We start from the raw sequence: 17,983 nt of genomic DNA, 5'->3' as shown, positions 1-17,983 counted from the left end.
AGCTTGCTGTAAGTATCCAGGAAAGGGAGGGGATGATACACATACTGAGAATTAAATAGTTAAATCCAACAGAATGGACAGAGAGACTTGCTAAGAGGAAGCTTGCAAGTGTGAAGAATACACTGGCTGTAGAAGTATATGGGCTAAATTCTATAGACATTCAGACTGAACACGATGACATCCTTTCTGGCCCTTCCTCCTATAACCCTCCCCCTCCCTCCCTCTACTCCTGGCACACTAGCCTCCTCACTGCCCTGCAAACATGCCATTCTTGCTTTTGCCCTTATTGTTCCCTCTGCCTGGAAGTTCAATTTCCCTTGAGAAACCCATGACTGCCTCCTTCACTTTCATCAGGACCCTGCTTAAATGCTGCCTTTTTCATGAGACCTTCCCTGAACCCCTCTATAAAAGAGACCCCTTTTTAAGAGTAGATCACTCCTAATTCCTTGATTTATTGTCATACTCTCCTGTACTCTTGAAATTAAGCCACTCATCCAGGGACTTTGCTGTAGTCACGGTGGTATCCCAGTACCTATAACTGTGCCTCATACTTGGTAGTTACCAGATGTTTGTTGAATAGTGAAAACAATGTTTAGTTAAGAGCAGCTATATGCAAGGAACTTTTCTAATTACTTTGTCGATACAGTACTGTTTTCAACTTCAAGAATAAGAATAGTTTATGAGTATACAGTGATTACTATGTGCTAGCCACTGCCCTAAGCCGTCTACATCTGCTAATTTCCTTAAATCCTCACAAACTAACCAATAAAGTAGGTACTGTTGTTACAGCTGATGTAAATAATTTGCACCACACCACATGATTAGCAAATAGTGGAACTAGGATTTGAACTCAGACAACGAAGGTGTCAGCACTTATCCCCTTAACAATGAACTAAAAGGAGAATGAGAGCCATCACAAAAAACGTACAAACACATGCCACCAGGACTCAAAGGGTCAAAGGAGTCAATGATGGAATTGGGGCTGGGAGAAAGGGCAAGAAGGCGTGGGTTGAGACCTAGTTGGAGACTGGGGCAAGATTTCACCTGGTGACGGGGCATGTAACACCGAAGCCACGGGGATAGTTAATGGTTTTACAAACAAAAATGGCTTCCACCCATGTCGTGGCCAATTGACCGCGCATTTGAGAGTGGGAGGGAATTTTAATTTGGTTTGCCCAGGGATCTGGTCAACTTGACCTTTCTTCTCAAAAGAGGCTTCATGTACTTGACTCGTAGGGACATAGAAGTCTGCATTTTGAGTTCTCAATTAGTAAAAATGGCCACAGGTTTTACTGGTTTGTCTTTATCTTCACCAGTCCCCACCTTACTTTGCTTAAGAGGGTAAATGACTCTGGGTGAGGAATGCTCACGGGGGGCTGTGAGTGACACCTCCCAGCAGAGCTGCCAGGGAGCTCCCAAATGAAACCCTCCCTGTGGATGCTTGTCCAAAAGGCCTCCCGGTCTACTCCACTCCCTTTCCAAGGTGGCCTTCTTCACCTCGGCTCTGCAATGCTCACCTGGTGTCTAGAGCCAGTGTTTTCCAACACCTAGCCGAGGCGCATGACTGGTTCTAGCTTCAATGGGGAAAGTTTCCTGTCTAAGAGTTCCTGGCGCTCTGCCCGGTTCTGGAGAAGGGCGTCCTTCGAACTGAGCCTAACTTTGTGCAGCAGTGGTTCCGGTCTAGCTGTCGGAGTCTGAGCCCCTGGGGCTTCCAACAGAGCATGCTTTGCGAGGGTGCAGTGCCTCTGAGCCCCTCCGCAGAGCCAGGCGCTGCGCCCTGCAAGAAGGGGTCCCGGAGGCGCCCGCAGAAGACCAGTGACAACTCTCAGAGGGCGCCCTGCCCGGCCCTAAATCGCCTCGGGTCCATCTGCTCGGTCGCCAGGAGCACCGCGCCAGCCCCCTCCGGGGATCCCCGAGTCCAGCGCCTCAGCAGCAGGTGGCAGGGGCGGCGCCGGAGCGGCGACGGGAGGGGGCCCTGGCGCTCGGGCTCGCGCCGCAGCGTCCCGCCGCCGGCTCCGCTCTGCCCGCGCCTCGGCCGCCCCCGCCGCCACGCGCGCCCCCGCCGCCACGCGCCGCGCAGCGCCCCCGGCGCCCCCCGCCGGCCTCCGCCCGCACCTGCAGCCGCCCCGCGCGCCCTGCCCGCCGCCGCCGCCGCCGCCGCCTGACTCTCTCGCTCCCGGCGCCGCGGACGCCCCGGGCCGAGCGGCCGTGCGCTCTGGTGCCAGACCCACCGCAGGCGCCCCTGGGCCAGTTGACTCCCGAGTCTCGCTCCTGCACCCTGCGTCCCCCAAAATGAATGTGAGGAGAGTGGAAAGCATTTCGGCTCAGCTGGAGGAGGCGAGCTCCACAGGAGGTAGGATGCGAGAAGCATGCGAGCGGGCGCCTGCTGCCACCCGCCTTCCCTCTCGAGCCGAACCCCGGCTGCCCCTTCCTTGCCGGGGACGCTTGTTGCCTTCGCTGCACGAGAGACGGTCGCCGGGCGGGCGGGACCGGGAAGGGGAGGTGGGGGCTGCAGGAAAGGGGATGCCGAGAGGGGGTGCATGCCAGATCCCAGTGGGCACAGAAAACCTGTTTGAAGTGTGTTTGAAACTCGGCGGTGACAGGGTCCCCTGCGATCCTGTGCGTACTTTTGCCTTCTCTGAAAATTTCCGAGGTTGTTTATACATCTACCAGATGACTCCAGACCGCACACTTCCTTCGCCTAACACCTGGGGGATAAATGAGCTGAGATTGTATTGATCTCTCCTCTCCCTCCACTTTTCCTTTTTGCTCACAAACATTTCTTCCTTAAACTGCATTTTCGTTCTCTTGGAATCTTACCCATGTCAGATTCTTCAACAGGAGCTTATGTCTTGTTTTATGGCTAGCTTCGGTTTGGCGTGTTCTGAGAAAACGGTCCTCAGTGACACTTGGAAATAATTTATATACAGTGTAGCCTTGGAAAGGTGCTGGGCACTTGGTGCAAGGAGCTTGGCTTTCAGAGAAACGTGCATTCTGCGAAAGCAGGGAAAGATGTTCTGCTGAGGTCGGTGGGATCCACTGCGAAATAGGGAGCAGTGCTCTCCCACAGCGCGTCTTAGGTTGCGTCGATCTCTTTTTAGGCGGGTTTGATGTGTACGGAGTATTTTAGAGGAGCCGTAAATGGAATGAAGGTGTTCGGTGTTCATGGGGAACAAAACAGTGATAAAGAGGTGGACATCCCCAGATTATATTAACTAAGGGGTCATATATGGCAACAGCACAGTTTGGGTTTACAGAATGAAGTAACTTAGACTTGAGGAGTGTAAAGTTATAAGGAAAGAGGTGTTTCTACATTTTATGTGTTTAGTACTCAGGGAAATGGAGTCACCTCAACAGCTTGAATCTATCACTCTGATATATGGACATGAGAAATGGACACCCTTCCTTTCTTTCCTTCACCCCGATAGTTGAGATCATTCGTTGTAACTGGGAGGGCACTAGTTTCATTTGGGTGGGAAATTTTAGAGAGAAAAGTCTTGGTCCTTTATAGGCTGAAAAAAAAATTGATATGACCATCACTTTTAAAAGCCTAAATTTGACTTGTAACGATATATGGTTCTGGTTTCACTTATGGCAGTAGCTGCCTATTTATTATGAGCCAAGCCTACCTAGGATATATCTTGTGAGAAATATTCATAGTCTTTAAGGGGATTGAATTTTTCCAGAATCATATTTTAAGTAGAGAGGGCTGAGTAGTTGTTGGGTCTTGAGTTGAGTTCACAGGGTCTCTTTCTTTGTAGTTCTTCAGAGTAAGAACAGGGTAGAGAGCTAGTTGTCCTGCCAGGGACTCACTCATGCACGAGGCAGCCCTAGGAACTCCAAGCCAGAGCAGGCTCCGGGAACGTGGTCTCGGGAACTGGGTGGCTTGCATTGTTTGCATCCTCAGTGATAATAGCTTTCGGCTGTGCCTGTTCTTTAATCAGCCAGATGGGGATTGAATCAGCATGTCCAGTCTATTCACAGTGCCATAGGTGGCCATAATTGCTGTAAATGAGAAACAAAGATGAAATCATATCTAGGGAGCACAATACATTTAAAATAATGTTTTAAAAAACTTTTGGCACTATCTCTAGAATCAGCATGTGTTTGTTGTTGGGGAACAGAAAGATTTTGATTTATATCTTGGCTAAGGTGAGGCCAAAAGTGACTAGAATTGCTAGAATTGGCTTGACACCTGTTTTGTGAATTGTATTTACAGATTTTTAGAGATAATTGTCATATGATGAGAGTAATAAAGAAAAAATAGTTTGGAGCATCTTTTTATTCTTGTTATTATTTCAACGTTAATATTAGAGAATGATCCCCCAAATATGTAATCTGTATTATTTTCACCAAACATATGCTTAAGTATTTTGGTTACTTGTGCTCAGATATAGGGTGGTCTTTACTAATCCTGGGATAAGAAAGGATGATTTTTAAAGGCTCAAACTCTACCTTCAGTACTTGTTTTAAGACAATAGCCCCTGACCTCTTGTTCTCCTTCCAATAAGAGGGATATTTACATAACTTCCAAACCATAATGTACCATAATGATTTTCTCTTTAATATATACCTCTGGGATGGAGGTTTTTAAGATGATTTAATCAAAATTTAAACACAATTTAACTGGAGGATCCAACTGAGGGAAAGGTATGAAGATAAGAGGGAAATCAGGAATTAGAGAAGACAGAGGGGGGAGGGGGGAGAGAGAGTATACGTGTGTGTATTTTATGACCTAACTTAGAGACAGAACACTGTGAAAAATGGTTTGCTGACAGGCAACAGAGAAACCCACATGCAACAGAACGTAGAGAGGAAATGTCAGAAATCATGGGAACAGAGTTGTGTTGCTGAAACTTTATAATAATGTAGCTTAAAAAGTTCATTATTTGCATTCTTTTCAACAGGTGAAAACATTTAGTATGCTAACTGATCGGCACCACTTCTAAATCATTGCAATTGGCACTGTTAACACTACAGAGTATGCAGTACAGAAAGTGGATGAGTTATAAACAAGTACATATAAATAGAGAAAGGTGTCTTATGAATTAGAGTGCCCAATTTTACCCTTCCAGCTTCCATAGTAAACCCCAAGCCTGCCCAGAATATAATTTTCATTTTCTTGTCTACTCCCATTGTTTTGCTCTCCTACTATAAAATCAAACGCAATCCTCCTGCCAGTGGAGACATAGAGGGAGATGATAATTCAACTGGATGTTTGAAAGAAAATCAGAAATAAGGTTAAAGGGAAAAAAAACCTACAAAGTCATTCATTGGTGTCCTTAATTTGTGTCATCTGACTTAGGGATGCCAGATGTTATGTGTTATAATCTACAACTAAAAAGGGGAAGGAAAATGTATGTTTCAACGGTAGAGTGAAAAATCTCTTAAATTTTGAATTGTCATTTGATGGATGTATTATTGAGGCTTCTGCTTAAGTTTTGTGTTTATTAAAATTAAGGCAAATGCAAATAAGTAATTCTACAAAGGTAATATTGAAAAATGCATTTATTCTGAACCCAGGAAAAGTTTTGCATTGCAGAAGGCATTATTCTGTTTTCTTTATGTCATACAAATATAAGGGGGTACTAAACAAATGATATGATGCAGTGTTAAAGTTCAGCCACCCTCCTTTTTCCCCTCCCCCACACTGCACATTTTTATGACCAATGGTTATGCCCTCTTTCGTAAAATTAGGCTATGGATGGTTTGGAAATTAATGATCCATGCAATATAAAATATGTGTGCAAAAATTTTTGCAGATTGTAGACCAGATAGTGGTTGATTCTTCTGAAGATATATTTCTGTTCTTAAAATATATGGTCCTGACTATTTTTTATCCTTTTATTTGTTTTTCTTGTCCTCCCTTTTTCCAGAACATGTAGATAATATTGCTTTTCAACATTTTATAACTCAATGTGTTTGTTTACTTAATAACCTCCCTTCTCAGGGACTATTTCAAGCAGATTAAAGTAAGTGTGTGTGTGAGAGAGAGAGAAGGAGGAGGAGGAAGAGGAAGAGGAGAAGGAGAAAAGAGAGAGAGGATGAATGTTTTATTTGTTGAAGGAGCTTTACCATTCTTAAAAATGTCTTAAGGTTATATAACTGCCCATACTACTACAAGTTTATTCACCCTCAGGCATTGACTTACCCATTTGTTTTTCAAATTGTTCATTTGCTTAAAGGTTCCAATGGCCTTTTCTCAATCGGTATACTACTGACCTGGCTGGGATGCTTCATGCTGCTTACCAACATTCGTTAGAACAGCAGTCCCTCACCTTTTGGCACTAGGGACTGGTTTCATGGAAGACAATTTTTCCATGGACCAGGGGTGGCGGGATGGTTTTGGGGTGATTCAAGTGCATACATTTATTGTGCAGTCAAACCTCTCTGCTAATGATAATCTGTGTTTGCAGCTGCTCCCCAGTGCTAGCATCACTGCCTCAGCTCTACCTCAGATCATCAGGCATTAGATGCGCATAAGGAGAGCGCAACCTACATCCCTCGCATGCGCAGTTTACAGTAGGGTTCACATTCCTGTGAGAATTTAATGCCACCGCTGATCTGACAGGAGGCGGAGCTCAAGTGGTGACGTGAGTGATGGGAGTGGCTGTAAATGCAGGTGGAGCTTCACTTGCTCTCCTGCCACTCACCCCCTGCCATGCCGCCTGGTTCCTAATAGGCCACGGACTGGTACAGGCCACAGCCCAGGGGTGGGGACTGCAGCCTTGGAAGACATAAACTCTATGAGAGCAGAAATATTATGTTCTGCCCATCACTTTATCCCCGGTGTCCAGCACAAAGTCTGACTTGTAATATTTGCTCAACAACAGATAGTGAATTGCCTTCTATGGCACTGAATTATTCTACTTCCTCTGACTTCTCTCAGATCTGCTTTTATGGCCCTTATTTCCCTTTTTTCCCCATCTTGTGCAATTTTTTCATAAGGTTCTCTTTTAATTATCTTCTGCTTGTGTAATCTCTCCCTAATCTAAGTGTAGTTTGATGTAGGTTCTCTTTCGTCTATAGTTTGGCCCATTCTTCTTCTAAAGGACTAGATGGACATTTTCATGCCCCAAGGGTCAGACCCGCAAGCAAATTTTATTAGCACCTTAAAGCTAGTATGTCAGAAAAGACAGATTCTACTACTAAAAACAATTTGCTGTTGTCCAAATTTTGCAAATGGTAGCAATAATTTTTGAAGTATGGAAAAAAGTAAGGAAAGAAAAAAGTAAGGAAAGAAATACTTCCTACCCTGACATTGCCCAATGAAAATCTGTACATCCATCAGGAACTGTTAGAAATGTAGTGACCTTCTCTTGCAGCCTTACTGGTTTCTCCCTGTCTCCACCCCAAAGAAAAAAGTAAGGAAAGAAAAAAAAAAGCAGAAACATCTCCTTCTGTATGGTATCCCATAATGCTGAATCAGTCACTGACACTTATTGATTCTATTCTGGCTTTTATGTCTGTCTCTTCCTTCAATTTCCATTGCTACCACCAACATTATGTTCTTAGCATCATTTCTAGGCCATGATGGTTACATCCTATTTGCATTAACTGCCACCCCTCACTTAAAACCAACTAAATCTACTGAAACCTGATTTGAGTCATACTATTTTCCCCTGTAAAAATTCTTTTAATGCCTTTCCTTTACTTGAAGAATTAAAAATACTATTTCCTTAACTTGATAGTTATGATTTTCACAGTATGGTGACAGTTATCCATCCAAACATTATCTTCCATGACTCCTTTAGGTCTACACCTTGGTCTAGCTAAAGTGGACTCTTCCTCAATATGTGAACATATCTCATGCTTTACCCACAGCATAGAACTAACTTCCTACCCTGACATTGCCCAATGAAAATCTGTACATCCATCAGGAACTGTTAGAAATGTAGTGACCTTCTCTTGCAGCCTTACTGGTTTCTCCCTGTCTCCACCCCAAAGAATTATTTGAATTTTCATGGGTTGTTTTTCTTTTGATATAGATCTGAATGACAAGGCAGAATAAATTAGACATTTTTGTCTTGTTTGCAGTATTAAATTGTAACTCCTTGATGGCAAGTACCATGCATAAATTACCCATTTTGAACTCCTAGTAAATACTTCCACAGTGCTTCACAAAATAGTAGGTACTTAAATATATTTGTTGAATTTAAATCATGTTGTCCTGTGGTAGACCCATTAAAAACCCGAAATCACAATTTACATTTGATTGTATCTTAAGTCATCTGCTGGAAGTGACATTCTTTTTTGGTTCCCTGTCATTTCCATTTAGTAGATGGAGTATATGTGCATAGTAACATGACACCAAGATTTTGCTTCTCTGAATTGTCCATGTTCTTGCGTGTATAATACCATGGCTGTGAGAGTGTACATTGTTTCTGAAGAAGGGCTTAATAGGAGCCTGGTTGTCACTGTTACCTTTGGATGTTGTTACTGATACTCTCCCTCATTATTAATGCTTTCCAGATCTGTCACCTCCAAGATCAGTAGTCCAAAGGGCCCCCAGTGAATGATTATCAACTCTCTTCTTCTCCCAGATCAAACAGTGGAAAGACTAGTTAAGTACTCACTCTGAAACAGGATTGTGATTGTTCACAATGTTATGACTTCATGTTACCGAGAATGGCCCTTCACATTTCCCAAACCAGCACCTAAATGTCTACACTACTGCAGCTACCATCATTATTATCACCTTCATCATTATACTCATCAGATGATAAATCCTTTCATTATGGCAGGGGTTGTGGAAAGGAATGGAAAAATTAAAAATAAAACCTGAAACATCAGTCAGTATATACATATCCATTTCTTTAGGTGTGTTTTCCTTCATATCAGACGTCACAGTGGCAATTAGGTTGTGTTGAGAAGGAAGGGAACACTGTGGCGAGGCTTAGATGGGATGAAGGTCAGCTCTTTTACTTTCACCACTGTGGCCGTGTCCCTCCTTCTTGCCCAACCTCTTCACTATAGGCTGCTCTGTGTGAGTACATAGGTACCTCGCATTAGGAAATCTGAAAAAGGAGAGGCTCCCAGCGTTTAAATGTGAAAGTTCTCCACACACTCTGACACTATAAGGAATAATTTGAACACAAATACAAATATAGAATTTTCCACATCGAGCACTTGGCCTTCATGCCCGTGTTAAGGGCTGATTTTTCTTCCTGAGCGAACAGAGCCCGTGTGGTTGAATGGCTCTCTTGCTGGAAATAGGTTGTCAGTTTAAACACCCTTTGGATATATTATTGACCTTTTAGAAACTTCTTTCCTCTACATATTCCACATCAATTATTTATTTAGGTAAAAATAAGTAGTTAAAGCATTTTATAGTAACAGTTTATAACTTTTTGGTTACCTGAAATTTGTATTGGCTTAAGGAAATGTCCCCTCTTGTATTCAGGCAGCATCTGCTCATGAATAGTGAATAAAAAGTCTTCAGGGAATTGAAACTGGCATTTTTTTATAGGTCTTTACTTTAAAAAGGTTGTGGAGGAAAATAGGCTTTCATCTCCAGATGTCAACACTTCTTAATATTTTGAAGGATCTTTTGAGTGAAACAGTTTATTTAAGAAATGACATTATCATAGCCCAAATGGGAATCAAAATTAGATTTGACTGATGTAGTAACTACTGCAGTCTAATGACTACTCTCCCCACCCCATGTCTTCTTTTTTGTACTGTCTGTACACTGTGTTTTCGACGCTAAGGTGCCCCTAAGAATGTCTCTAAATCTTATTTTGTTTTTGCAAGAAAAGATGTGAATTCCAAATGTCTCCAGGAGTTTCATAATAATATTGGGGGAATATAGCACGTCTAACTATTAAACTGATCTACATCTCAGAATGGATATTCTGCCAGCGGGTTTATTTTGGGCTGTAGTTTTTTGTACTTTAATGAATTTTCATTAGATTAGCATGAGAAACTACTTTTTAAAAAATGGTCTAGCCTATAGCTTTCATCCATGTTTTGCATGTGGTAAATACTCCAGAGATATGTTAAATGAATAAAAGTGCCTTATGTTATGGTTATGCCTAAAGGAGATACAGTCTTATACTCTAACCCATTCCGTTGTGGTAGAAACTGATCCTCAGGTCTTCTTATTTTGTGTCCACAGAGAATTTGAAAAAAAAAAATAGTAATACCATATAACTAAGAAACAGGTATTTCTAAAACAACCCTGTCAATACAGTCCTAAGAACAAGTTTAATTTGGACAGGAGTTTAACTTAGAGAAATTTTAACTTAATTTAGAACGGTGAGAACATATAAAATAGCCATTGAGTATAATATTGTTCCTGTATTTCTTTATCTATACAATTGTGGTGATCATATACACTCATAGCTGAGAGGAATCCTGTAAAGATGAAATGAGATTAATTCAGCAGATATTTACAAAGGAACTACTTGATGTTAGGATGACAGGCATAGAGCCTGCCTTCAGAGAGCTTACTGGTTATTCAAGAGACAGTAACTGAATATACCTTAGGTATTTGTAGTCAAGTAGAGGAGGAAAGAAATCCCTAAACATGTTTATTTTAAAATATTCATTCCCATGACAGAGGTAAGGAGGAAGTGAGATGGGTGTTTAAAAGCAAGATTACTTCTAGTTGGTATAAGTGCCATTCCCTTCCAAGTGGAAACACACAGTGATATTGAACTTGACCTTTTTCTCACTGAGGTCTTATAGAATAAAGCTATCAAAAGAACTGGGCTCAAAATTCTATACTTGATCTATTGTCCAATTTCTTCCTGCCTTCCACCTATTTATCTAATTCTAATATGGGTTCATCTGTCAAAACACTTAAAAACATTGGGACATTAACAGTGACATTATCTAAAGCACTTTAAAGATTTTAAAAACCTTCTATGATGCTGTAAGTCTATGAAGAAATGTACTTTTTAAAATAAAAATATGATCTGGAACCTTGGAGAGTACAAATGAGTAATAACTTCTGTTTAAAGATAGAGAGGAGTTGAAAATGCTCAGCTCTCTTATTGCCAGTTTAAGTAATGTTCCAGTAAAGGCAGAGGCATTTCAAATTAGTGTAGGAATTTTTAAATTAAATAGAATATCTCTCTAATTTTTAAGTTGAATTTTGTGGAATCAAACATTTTTCATAAGGATATTATTATATCAGGTCTAATATTGCAAGCGCTTGTGCAAACCAAATTCTGCTAAAATTTTCTCTTACCTTTTCCAAGAATTCTTAAGTCACTCTTTCTATATTACCTATTTTCACAAACTCACATTGATTTGAGGCTGAGTCTCTTCCTACTGTGATGGATGTATTATTGCAATCTGTTACCCATTCTCTTTCCTCTCATGGACCAGTTTCATCATAATTTCCTGCTGAAGTTCTGATTTCTGGGAGAGTTGGTGTAGACTCTGAAACACAGGTGCATCACATTAATTTGAAAGTTGTGGGGAGGGAAATCTTGGGAGACCAGTATAAAACAATAAGCATTCAGAACCAGGCATTGAGAAACATGGAAAAAAGGAAGGTGGAAACTGCAAAATACAACAATATACAAGGAGGTGGATGAGGAGAATCTCTTGTTGTATGTTTACAGATTAAATTTCATTTTTAATGGAGATGTGGTAAGATAATTTTTCAGAAGGCCACACATCTAAACTAACAAGCTGGAAGCTAATAAATACTAACACTTCTGATGTGATTTAAATACAGGATTTGCTGCTAAACCCAATAAGCTCTCCTAGTTATTAAAGTTGTGGATGTAGCTTTCAAATGAAAATTAGTCATTAAAAACTAACACTTTCAAAACTGTTGTTCTCCTCTCAGAATAAACACTGACAATGGAAAACCATAAACACTACACTGGGAAGATTGAACTATAGAAATAAATTGCTAGAAGCATCGCAATTGAAAACATAGCTTCATTTATCCTGGAATCCCTGACCATGAGAGTGTGGCTTATCATAAATATCATCAGATCAGAATTTCAGATTTCAAACAGTGAAAGTTATAACTTCAGCCCTCGGGTAATTTGTTTTCTGATAGTTTTAGAAATATTTTTGAGGATGTTATTCAACAATCATTCATTTAAAATGCATTTATCAATAACTTATTGTATGAGAAACACTATGCTAGTAAATATTTCAGAATATAAAAAGGTGTGGTAGTTGTTTAGAGTATAGAAACTGAACTTTCAAATCATATCTTTCTTCTCTACCCCAGAATTATGCTTGACCTGAATTGTGTATAATTGCATAGCACATGTTATTTACTTCATCTTCAAAGGCATATGCTAAATACCTTCCTAGGATGCTGCTGTATATCCTTGATGAGGATATCAGTAGCTATAGTCCTTGTCTTCTGTGAAATAATAAGGTGAAGGAATGTAGAATAGATCTACCATAATCACATGGTTTGTTATTAAGTGATATTGGTTTTGCTGAACCATATATAGCACACACACACACACACACACACACACAACCCTTACATAGAAAAATAGCATTGCCCTCTAGACTAAGTAATATTATTATGTCCCCTTATCAGTGGGGGCTTCCCCAAAAGAGCACCAATTTATTATTTCATAAAACATGTACTGAACATCCATTTGCCAAGTATTATTTTAAGGCCTAGAATACAGAGATGAAAAATATACTGTGGGAAACTGTGAATCTAGTTAAAAAGATAGAAATATGAGATGAAAATTAGAACATGACAAGCTGTATGATAGCACCAAGCACAGAGTGCTTTGGAAACACATAAATCACATTATGCAGGCTGGACAGGGTCAAAGAAAGCTATGTGCACTAGATGGGGCTGGAGGATTAGAATGAGTTTTCTAGGGAAAGATGGCAGGTAGGATGCTGGATGTTTCAGGCAGGTGAAGCTATGGTTCTGAAGCTGGGCCAGGAGAAGATGGTGGTACGATCAGGAAATGGTGAGAAGTCCTGTGTGCTGCAGTGAACATGTGGGGTAGAAGGTAACAGTGAGATGGGAAGCTGGGAGGTAGTCAGGGTCAGGGTGTAAAGGCAATGGGGAACTACTGATACGTTTCAAAGAGGAGCAGAGCATGATCACATTTGCATGCAGGGAAGGTAACCACAGCGAGGTGGCACATGGTCAGAAAGAGGGATGAAACAATGGGCGAGGACACCTGCTGTAATAGTAATTGTAGGTGAGACGTATTGAAGGACATAGTATGTCATTGGTCATATGGCAGAGAGTAGAGAATACACGTGAGACAAATAGAGGACAAGGCTAGGAGGAATTGAAGGGTTGTTAAATAATGAGTTATCATTGGGATTGAGGGAGAAAGAAGAGCCTGGGATAACGTTTATATTTCTGGTTTAGGTAACTGGTGGGTGGCATAAATTTACCAAGACGGGAAATACAGAAGTAGGTTTAGTTGAAAAAAAAAAAAAGAGATCAATTTTGGAACTACAGAATTTAAGATGTTCTTGGATATGAAAGAGGAGAAGATGTCCAGTAGGCACTGGGAAATATGGGTTGGAACATAAGACTGAGATTTGGTTCTGTATACAGTGGGAAGCCAGTTGATTTTCACAAAGAGTGTCAGAATGAGGAGCATTAATTTTGCATAGTTATGTAAGAAGCACCATTGACAGGGATGTCATTAGGAAGCTGTTGCATTAGTGTAGGCAGGAGAAAACAAACATTTGAACAAAGATAAAGGCAGTGGGAATGGAGACATGAGAGCTGGGGAAGAGAAATGTGGGGTGGTTAGCAGCACTGTGGTATTTCATGGTGCCATGAAAAGAAGCAAGAAACACAGAAGGAACAGGTTTTGGAGGGAAGATAATGTGTTCATTTTTAGAAATATTGATTTTGAGGTGCTGAGAAAACATCCAGGTCAAACTGTCCCAAAGGCAGTTGGAAGTGTGAAGTTCAAGTTTAATTCATTTCAGAGAAGCACACATTTATTAAGCATCCAGCATTGTGATGGATATTAGGATTAGAGAGATGAATGAGGCACAGGCTTGCCAAGAAGCTGCCCATCAAATCAAACTGAGAACCAGATTTGGGAACTAGTTCAGAGAGATGGTGGTATTTGCAGTCATGAGACTGGATGAAGGACAGAGTCTGGAGTCTGAACCTTGAAGAATAAGAGTGGGAGATGGATCTAAAACCAGGGCAACATGTTATACCTGAGAAGGAACTGGAGAGGTGAATGTCATGGAGATCAGAGTCTGGCACACAGAAAGCCCATACTTGTCTACCAATTAATAGGGATTAAAAGGGTTTCAGAAATCCAGAGCTGTTTAAGGGAGTGAACTGCTATAGAGAAGTGATGGGAGATGAAGAATGGTGGCTAATGATAAGGCTCTGGAGCCAGAACTAGTGTTCAGATACTGTGTCTGCTACTCTGTGACCTTGGGATGCCATGTGTCCTCTCTGTAGCTTAGTTTCCTTGTGTGTGCCTGGACCATTCTTGCCCCTAACTCTGCTGGCTTGCTTGCTTATTTCATTTCAGTCTCTGTTGTTTCTCTAATGACTTCATCTAAACAGCCCACCCTGTGTCTCTCTATCCCTTTACCCTGGTTTACTTTCCTTCATGGCTTTTATGTATTCTTCAAAAGATAAAAATATATATTAATACATATTTATATGTACTATACTACCATAATACTGTTTTTATGTATATTGTGTGTGTGTATATATTTATTTATTTCATCTATATTTGTTTCTTTTCTACTATATTCCCTATTAAAATGCATGCAACTATGTGTTGGGTTGTGAATCAATGGAGAGAACCTATGTCACCAGGTTGCATTGTGGATTAACTGAACTAACATATATAAAGTGCTTAGCATAGCGCCTCACAAATAGTTAGGGACTGATAAATGTGAGTTGTGATCATTTTTGTATTTGGCCCGAGAAAAAAGTTTTCTAATCATGAGGATGGGGATTCAGGAGAGTGGTGAGATTGGGAACTTACTGGGGGGGTATGGAAGGAGGGAGTAATGAAGAGGGGACACTTGCTCTCTAAAAGGGTAAATCTGGTCCACTAGTGCAGAAGGGATGAGGAGGTCACTCTGGGGTGGCGTGTTGGGGATGACTCTGTGGAGGAGCTGGGCTTTGAACCACGAGTGGAGTTTAGAGCAGTTGAGAAGAAGCATTTAGTGGGGTGGCAGGAATAAATTCATGGGGATGGCAGTTTGGATGGAGTAGATGGTGGCCTAAGAAGTGGAAAGGCTGAGACATGAGGTTGTAGAGAGTCTAAAAAATGTGGATTTTATGCAGTGGGCAAGTATTCAAGATTTCTAAGAAAGATGATGACATAATAAAGGTGATGCTTTAGGAAGAGTCTTCTTGTTCTAGTGTAGGGGAAAAATTAAAGGAGGAGGAATCTTCAGGTGGAAAAGTCAGTTGAGAAGTCATCCAAGTTGTTTAGGAGTTGTGTAGGAAGGGCCAGTTCTAGAAGGATGTTGGTAGCAGATTCTTGTGGCTTTGTGGATGGTCCTTGTAACTGATTGAATGGGTTGAAGTTGGGTGGGAGATCAAGGAGGAGCAGAAGTCAAGGATATGCTTCTAGGCAGGGGCTGTACTCCACCTTGGGTGACCGTCATTTGCTTGTGATGATAGGAAGATATTATACAGAAGATAGAAGAAGGAAATTGTGTGTAGGGTAAAAGCATTGAGTTCAATATTATATTTTGAGTGTTAGAGGGATACCCTGGTAAGAGGGACACCCAGGAAGTTTTGAATATATTTTTATTGATAAGAAAATTTAGGCTCAAAGGGGTGAAGCAACTGGCCCAAAGAGACACAACTAATGATTGGGAGAGCAGAAATACTAACCAGGGCAATGGCTAACCAGTGGCTAACCAGATACTAACCAAGACATCCTGGCTCCACAGCCTATACTTTGTACTATTATTTCTCCACCATCTTGTCTGGGCAGGGCAGGGCAGGAGAAGAGTGAAGTTTGGCATTCTGCACTGAGTTGGTTTTGTTTGGGGAGGGCTGGGCTTGGCTTAGCAGACTTAGTTAGTGTTTGTTGTGCAGATTGGTGGTGTATGGAGTTAAAGAGCAAATATCCTGGAAAATCTGCCTGTGGGTTTCTATATCCCATCCAGGGTAAACATCCAAAGCCAGTGGCCAATCCAAGTGATCTTGAATGGGAAGAAGGAGCCTCAATACCCAGTTTTGTGGGTTGGGAAAAAGAACTATTAGTGCCTGAATGGTTTGAACAGCAATGAAGGTAGCCTACAGGGCCTCCGTAAGCTTGAGTTGAAGGTCTGATGGATATGAACAATGTGGGCAAACTAGTGCCAGGCAAGAATCTGGGGCAGCCTGACCATTGGAAGTGCAGTGCAAAGGCAAGCTTCTGAAGGATGCCATGCAAAGCCATGGTTTTGATCTGGAGCATTACACTGGCATAGCTGCCTGCACCCCCACCCTCCACTGCTTGATCACTCATCTGCATCTCCAAGCCCCTCCATGGACATCGGGCACAGGCAATCTTGCTGAGACTAACTAATTGAGAATATATAACATTCCTGCAAGCAACGAACTTCAGCCTTCCTCCATCCTGCCAGAATAAGTCATGAATCCTTTTAACATTGTTCCTTAATGAATGCAGTTTTAATTAATTGTTTAGTGTCTGCCGACCCAGAGTAAAGAGACTGTACACACTTCCAAGACCCACAGGGGCACTCAAATATTTGTTGACCAATGGATGATGAAGGACACTTAAATGTACTGATAAAGAAAAGCAGTCAAATATTATTTTAATGATTAGGTAAGTTTCATATTTCTACCATCATCACATGAAATGAGCAAGCACTTAGGGAACTTGGAAACAAACTCTTTTCCCTCTCTGGGTGTCAGGACACATTTCACTCAATTTCACCCCAATGAACACATTTGTTTAGCACTTATTATAAATCAAACATTGTGCTGGGTGCTTGGGGGATACAGATACCTTTTCTGTCCTCACAGATGGCTAGCAAGGAAGAAAGACCTTGAAAAGTACATTAGGAGTATGCTGAGAATTTCAGAAAACTGAACACATTATGCTATAGGAACATATGGGGGAGAACTCAGTATGTTTTAGAGGTCAGAAAATAACTCTCAAAGGAAGTAGAAATTAACTTAGCACTTGAATTTCACTTAGAGATAGACAAGAACGAGGTTAGAGAACATACTTGGACTGAACAAAGTTCAAAAAAAAAAGACAGAAAAGACAGAGAATGACAAAGTTAATGATGGAGAGGCGAACAGGGTTTAGAGAGTTGAGAGTATGAGTTTTATTAGGGATTTGAACTTTATTCTAAGAGCAACAGGAAGTGATTAGAGGTTTTAAGCAGAGGAGCAAGATAACCAAATTGTCACATCATATCTTCTAATCTTGGTCCCTATGTACATCGAAAAGCAGAAGGCAGCTACCCCCGTGATCAACAAACTGTGGACCATGCCTTTGTACTGCCTGCCTTTGTGGAATCTGGAACCATTTTCACATCCTCTCTATCACAGTGTTCTGCTTTGCTTTTTGTTTTCATTTATCTTTACTCTTCTCTTTGCCTAACCTCCAAAATCTGACTTAAGTCTGTTATTCAGAACTCACTACCAGTAATCTGGTGCCCAGGTCAACAGTCTCCAAAGTGTTTTGGTTATATACGCCTAATGGAAAAAGAATTTGGAGCACTTACCTACATTTTTATAGATTTCTTCATAAAGTATGCACATGTACTTATAGAAGTATATATGCTAATTATTAGTAAAGCTTAACATTTTTTCTATTCTTAGATAATAGACATGATAGAAATAGTAATATTTTATTGCTGTACCCAGGTGTACAGACCCAGTGGTTTACCACACCCAACTTAGGATGTCACTGGTCTGGCTCACCTTCTAAGTAAGATGTGCTCAGTTGACTGACCCAAAATGTTTGATCCCTGCCAGGACACCAGTAAAATTATGCTAGTCACCTCTTGTACAGGCATTTCTCTTTATCCTTTACTAATGTGAAGAGAAAAGTCTTGT

At 41.1% G+C, this 17,983-nt stretch overlaps 1 protein-coding gene across 2 annotated transcripts in view; it reads left to right on the top strand.

Annotated features, from left to right (window-relative positions):
• The first annotated feature begins 2,127 nt into the window (after window positions 1-2,127).
• KCNIP4 (potassium voltage-gated channel interacting protein 4) overlaps window positions 2,128-17,983 on the top strand; it is a 1,084,926-nt gene continuing 1,069,070 nt past the window's right edge. Inside the window, exon 1 of one of the 2 annotated variants that reach the window (XM_045550452.1) lies at window positions 2,128-2,353. In XM_045550452.1, the coding sequence (XP_045406408.1) occupies window positions 2,293-2,353 (61 nt within the window). In that variant the 5' untranslated portion in view covers window positions 2,128-2,292. The remainder of the gene's footprint in view (window positions 2,354-17,983) is intronic. The other variant, XM_045550456.1, reaches the window with a different exon arrangement.

This window comes from Lemur catta, chromosome 4, assembly GCF_020740605.2.
Source record: "Lemur catta isolate mLemCat1 chromosome 4, mLemCat1.pri, whole genome shotgun sequence".
In the NCBI taxonomy this organism is placed as follows: Eukaryota; Metazoa; Chordata; class Mammalia; order Primates; family Lemuridae; genus Lemur; species Lemur catta.
The sequence above is the reverse complement of the archived record's forward strand: the minus strand, read 5'-3'. Positions and strand labels throughout refer to the sequence as shown.